This window comes from Pygoscelis adeliae, unplaced genomic scaffold (genome assembly GCF_000699105.1).
Source record: "Pygoscelis adeliae isolate BGI_AS28 unplaced genomic scaffold, ASM69910v1 Scaffold438, whole genome shotgun sequence".
NCBI classification, from domain to species: domain Eukaryota; kingdom Metazoa; phylum Chordata; class Aves; order Sphenisciformes; family Spheniscidae; genus Pygoscelis; species Pygoscelis adeliae.
The window spans coordinates 124036-130074 of record NW_008825313.1 but is presented as its reverse complement, the minus strand read 5'-3'; the positions used below and the strand labels follow the sequence as shown (position 1 = coordinate 130074).

Here is a 6039-nt window from a genome sequence, read left to right as displayed (position 1 = left end):
TGTCTTCCGGGCGGGGGCCCCTGCCCCCCCAGCCACAGTGCCTGCGGAGGACTAGGCTCTGCTCAGGATGTGGCTTGGGTGTGGGGACATGACACAGCTCTGGGCACTGGACGGCAGGTCTCCTGCGAGGCGAGGGGGGCTGGGGCCACGTCCTGCAGGCTGTGCCCGGTGTCCTGGCACCCCCTGCTGCTATCCTGCTCTGGGTGGGTGCCTGGGTGTGGGGCATTCTGGGCACCCTCCCTCCGGGTGCAGGGTCCCGAGGTGATGGGATGGCAGCGCTGGCTCTCCTGGCTGTACTCCCAGGAGAGGCACCCGGGGGGCCAGGGGGATGTGGGGCACTGGCTGCCATCCAGGGCCATCGGATGTGGTTTGCAGGGATGCAGGACCTGGCCATCCCTGTTCCCCACCTGGGATTGGGGACCCCATCTCCTGTGAGTGCCTGCATCCTTGGGGCATCCCTGGGAAAGGGCTGGCAGGGAGCCGAGGTGGCAGGTGCAGTGCAAGCCTGGGCTGACCTGTGCCCTGCAGACTGAGCAGAGCCACGTGGAGGAGGTCCGCCTGCGGCCGGTGGTGTCCGGGGCTCGGAGGCAGCTGCCAGTGACAGAGGGCATCGTGGAGGTGCGCCACAAGGATGGCTGGGCACAGATCTGCGATGAGGGCTGGGACAGCCAGAACAGCCGCGTCATCTGCGGCATGATGGGCTTCCCTGCTGAGAAGAAGGTGAACAGGAACTTCTACAAGTGAGTGAGGCCAGAAGGGAGCCCGCGGGGCTGGGGTGTCAGAGCAGAGCTGGGGGCACAGGGCTGGGGCAGAGCTGGGACAGTGCCAGGGACATAGGGCAGTGCGGGGGGGACAGCAGGGGCCATGCTGTTGGGTGTTGTGGCTCCCCAGCATCCCTTCTATCCCTGTTGCTCACCAGTCCTAGCCCCAGCTGGCCATATGGGCACTCGCTAACCAAGCCAGGGGGCCACAGCGTGGCTGGGGGGCCATGGCTGCCCACCTGCCCTATGTGCTACTGCAGAGGCCGCTCCAAGAGGGCAGCTTTTGCTCCCTGGCAGTGGTACACCTCCACATTTCCCTCTGGCGCAGAGTGCGGGGGTCCCCGTGCTGAGGGAAGGTTTGTGGCCGAGCCAGGCAGGGATGCTCCAGCAGCACCATGGCCGAAGCGAGGGGCCCAGGGGTGTGGGCACGGACATGCTGCCCACAACGTGGTGCCCAGTGTGGTGCCCAGAGTTGCACATGCCCCTGACCAGGCAGCTGCGGTGTTGCTCCCGCAGGCGGTTGAAGCGTGCAGCAAGGATGAAGGGCCGGAGCCTGAGGCCAGGCAGCAGGTAAGGGGCTGGGGCGCCCCATCTGCTGAGCCCTTGGCAGAGCTGGGCTGTCCGGCCCTACCGGTATCTGCCGTCAGAACGGATCCCGTTGCAAATGGATCTGGACGGAGCAGATCGAGGGCCCAGGCTGTGCTGGGCACGCAGGACAAACCCCACCCCGGTGGGACTTGCCTGTGCACATCGGGGTCCCCCATCCCCTGTGAGAGACAATCTTTCTCCCAGGCTAGCCATGCCCAGGGCAGAGCAGCCCCATCCCGCACACCAGGCAGGAGTCCTGGCACAGGGGTCAGGGTCTGCAGTGCAGACCCAGTGTGGGCAGGATCCCCTGGGAGGTGCAGAGAGGGCTGTGATGTCCTGTGCTGCAGCCCCCTGGGGACCAGGAGGCCTCGGAGTGGAGACATCTCTCCTGGCAGATGGGGAGGGAGGGCTGTGGAAATGGGCTGCTTTCTGCAGAAAGCAGCAGCGGGGAAGCTGGAAAGGCTGCGCACCCCTCCATTCCCTGCAGGGTGGGCTGGCAGGGTGAGCTGGCGCGGGCATGAGAGCACTTGCTCAGCAGTGCTAGCAGTGCTGGTCACCAGGGTGATGGGCATGGCAGTGCTAGCAGTGGTGGGCACCGGTGTGATGGGCACAGTGTGGCAGGTCTTGTCATGAGTGCTACATCTGCTCGGGATCTCTTGCACCCTCTGCCCACTTGCTCTTGCTGCCTTTCTGCCAGTCCCAAGGGATAGTCTGGCTGCCCTTTCCCTCCATCCCTGAACCCTGCTTCCAGATTTGGTCATGGGTGCAGCAAGCCAGAGCCCATCCTCTCTGGGCTATGGCATGGCACCTCTCGCCTGAGCCCACTGCCACACGGAGATGTTGCTCTGCCCCCCCAGCACATGACCTTGCGGTGGTCCCACTACCTTCCTTGGTGCCGAAGGTGCCCCACACTCTGGACCCATCCCAAGCTCTTCATCATGATACTTCCCAGCTTTGTGTCCCCAACAGGTGTCCTCGCCAGCTCCTGCAGCCATGCCTGCGCTGGTGATGGAAATTCAGATGGGGTCAGCCTGTGGGGTCTCCTCAAACCCCCACCCACAGGTCCCGCTCACTGCAACATGGTGTTATTTGTCTGGTTTGTGCTGACAGCCCCTTTTCCAATGAGTGGGTATTTCCCCTGCAGCACTGGGTGAAATGCTTTGCAAAGTCCATGAAGCTGCGGTCTGCTCCCTTTCCTCTGCCCGGAGCAGGCTCTGTCTCCTGAAAGCCACGTGCTGGTTTGCTGGGGCTGATCAATTTGGGGCTGCACGGCTGCGATCATACGTGGGGTCACAGGCTAATCCAGGCTGGAAGGGACCTTGGGGAGTCCTGGTCCAACCCCCTGTGTGGAGCAGGGCCAGCTGTGGGTCAGACCAGGACTTCATCCAGTTGGCTTTTGAAAACCTCCAGGGATGGAGATGCCACAGCCTCGTGGCCTCTGCTCCAATGCTGAACAGCCCTCATAGGGAGAAAGTTTTCCTTACACCAAGTCTGAACCTCGCATTGTCAGACATGCCTGTTTTCTTTTGTGCTCTTCCCTCCCATGGCTGGAAGAGCTGGGCTCTGGCTCCCTGACAGCCCCTTGCAGGTGCAGGTCAGCTGCTGCCAGAGCCCCCTGAAGCCGTCTTGGCCCACGGCTGGAGCAGCCCTGCACCCCCATCTCTCCTCCAGCCTCGACTGTCTTGGTGGCCCTCCCCAGAGCTCACACTGCTTAGCTGATGTCTTTCTTGCACTGGGGACCCAGGATCGGCTGCAGGATCGACATGTGGTTTCATGAGTGCGAATGGGCACTGATGTCGTCCGGCCGACCGTTTGAATCCTGGTTCCTGGCAGCGCCATGCTGTGTCCTGGGGCTTGCTGGGCTGCAAGGGGGGGGTGTCAGTCCCCTGCCCTGTTTTGGGGCACTCTGCTCTTCACTCCTTGTGGTCCCTGGGGTTTTGGCCCTGCTCAGCATCTTCCTCCCCAAGTGAAGCAAAGCATTTAAGCGTGTTGGGACCGTACCTACATCACGTGTGCGCTGGGCCCCAGGCAGCCTCCTCTTTCCCGCACCACTCAGCAGGTGCCCGGGGAGCTCCCCTCACTGGCAGTGGGTCATTGCAAGCCTGCAGGGAGTCTCACCGTGCCCCACAGCACTGAGGAGAGCACCCGCCACCTGCGCTGCTTGCTTGGTGCCGTGTTTGCTGGGCGTCCTGCTCCCCTTGGAGCATGGCGCAGTGATGTTGTCTGGTGTCTGGACGAGGGCATGGGCACACCTCACTTGTACCTGACAGATCAAATCATTGCCGGTGGTGTTTGATCTTCTGCTGTGTGACAACGCAGCATGGGATATTGCTGCATCTGGCAGTTTCGTGGTGGGATGTGGGCAGGAAACTGCATCATTGCTGTGGAGGGCAGTTGTGTCACATTGCTGGCAGCAGATGATGTTGTTGCACCCATGCGTGACATGAAGGGGACATGCATGAGTCTCCCTGTGAGGCCAACGTGCCCAGTTCAGTCTTCAGTGAAAGCTGGGGCAGGCTGTGCTCCCTGTGTCACTGCAGCCAGTGGACAGTTGTTTTCTGTTTTCCAGGCTGGACTCCAAATCTCAGCCTAAACAAAAGCGCAGGGAGGACGTAGGGTCCAAGAAGAGGTAAATGGCTCCAGTGGAGAGCCTGAGTGCCAGGAGCCCCACTCAGTGCTGCCAGAGCTGTGCGTGTCCCTGTGCTGCTTGGGATGTGGGGCAGGCAGCAGGCGAGGGGTGGGCGCTCTGCAGGCACAGCGCACCTCTCCCTTGGGGACAGTGCAAGGGGCATGGACAGTGAGTGCAGCTGCAGGCAGGGTGGCTGTCAAGATCTCTGCTGCCAGCTGGCCGTGCTGGTTGTGGCTCAGGGCTCCTCTCTCCTTGCAGGCTCTTCACGGAGCGGCAGCAGCTCAACTACCGCCTGCACTCTGTGTCCTGCACAGGGACGGAGGTGCACCTCTCCATGTGCGCCTTTGAGTTCTATCAGGGCAACACCTCGGCTGCCTGTGGGGCCGGCATGCCCGCTGTTGTCAGCTGTGTGCCTGGGCCCCTCTTCGCTACTGGCAATGCCCACAAGAAGAAGCAGCGCCAACAGCAGCAGGGCCAGGTGAGCCCCACAGGGAGGGGGCCAAGTCCTGCGGTGGCCCACAGCTGGCTGTTGCAGGGCTCTGTCCCCTGGGCTGCACCTGAGAGCGGGTGTGCGGGTCCCTCAGTGACCAGCTTGTGGAGCAGGAGGTGGGGACGGTGTCCTGTCCCTGCACACCCCAGAAGTCATGGCCAGCAACCTCTGTGCTGCACTGTGTTGTGCCACACTGTGCCATGCCATGCTGTGCTGCAGTGTGCCACACCATGCCATTCAGCACCGTGCCATACCGTGCTGTCCCATACCATGTCCTGACCCCACTCCCCTGCAGCCGCGGATCCGGCTGAAGGGTGGCGCGAAGGTCGGCGAGGGCCGCGTCGAGGTGCTCAAGAGCAGCGAGTGGGGCACAATCTGTGATGACCGCTGGAACCTGCTGTCAGCTAGCGTGGTGTGCCGCGAGCTGGGCTTCGGCAGCGCCAAGGAGGCCCTCACTGGGGCACGCATGGGCCAAGGTGAGGGTGCTGGGGTGGAGCCAGACATCGCCCTCCTAGGCCTGTCTGTGGACGAGGCGCTTTTCCAGGGCCAAGGCACTGCTGGGCAGGGGGAGCCACAGCTGGGCTTGTCCCATGGGCGCCTGTCTGCTGGTCGCACGTGGTGCAAGGGTTGCCCCGAGCATCGCCAGGGGACCATGGCCACTTGGCCGTGCTGCCCTGGGAAGCAGCCATGGGGGCCAGGAGTGTGCCAGGCTCCCTCGGTGCACACTGAGGAGTGAGGGCAGCCATGAGGACAGGATGGCCATGGCCGTCCCTGTATCACTGGGCACTGAGCCCTGCTGTCCCCTCGGCAGGGATGGGGCCCATCCACATGAACGAGGTGCAGTGTCTGGGCACTGAGAAGTCCCTTTGGAGCTGCCCCTTCAAGAACATCACGCAGGAGGACTGCAAGCACACAGAGGACGCAGCCATCCGCTGCAACATCCCCTACATGGGCTACGAGAACCTGGTGCGCACCATGGGGGGCTGCCAGCATCTGCGGGGCCATGGTGCCTGGCAGCTCCTGGCATTGGAGCCCCGGAGGGGGGGGGGTTGAGGGAGGGCCCACAGGACCTGTTGTAGGATGGCCCATCATCTCTCCTCCTCTGCACCCCATTGCACCCCACACATTTCCCCCGGTCTGAGGCAAGGGCTGCCCTGGGACGCTTGGGGATTTTGCGGGTGGGAGTCCCAAACTGCCCCTGGGAGGAGAAGGGTGGAAGGGAGGCCATGGGAGGCTCTGGGTGCCCCATGGTGCCCTGCTGTGTGGGGTGGTGTGGGGCAGCTGCTCCTTGCTGCTTTCCCTGCTTCCAGCCCATGCCAGCTCACCAGCAGAAGCACCAGGAAAAAAAAATCGCTGAGAGATTTTTTTTACTGATGATGAAATGAACAAATGGAGCCATGTGTTCCTGTTTGCCCTGGCCTGTCATTTCATCCACTTTGGGCTTTTTAATAATTTTTAACTCTCTCATACCTGTCATTTCTGAAATGAGAATGCCATTTCAAAATGAACCATTTTCCCTGCTTTGGTGAGACAGTTCCCAAACTCACAAGCAATTTCTTGGCCCCAAACCT

General features: G+C 62.2%; 1 protein-coding gene across 1 annotated transcript in view; it reads left to right on the top strand.

Moving 5' to 3' along the window:
• LOXL3 (lysyl oxidase-like 3) overlaps nucleotides 1-6039 on the top strand; it is an 11668-nt gene that overhangs the window by 1968 nt on the left and 3661 nt on the right. Inside the window, exons 3-8 of the mRNA XM_009330265.1 lie at nucleotides 529-740; nucleotides 1278-1331; nucleotides 3919-3978; nucleotides 4237-4456; nucleotides 4764-4944; nucleotides 5280-5434. Coding sequence (XP_009328540.1) covers nucleotides 529-740; nucleotides 1278-1331; nucleotides 3919-3978; nucleotides 4237-4456; nucleotides 4764-4944; nucleotides 5280-5434 — 882 coding nt within the window. The remainder of the gene's footprint in view (nucleotides 1-528; nucleotides 741-1277; nucleotides 1332-3918; nucleotides 3979-4236; nucleotides 4457-4763; nucleotides 4945-5279; nucleotides 5435-6039) is intronic.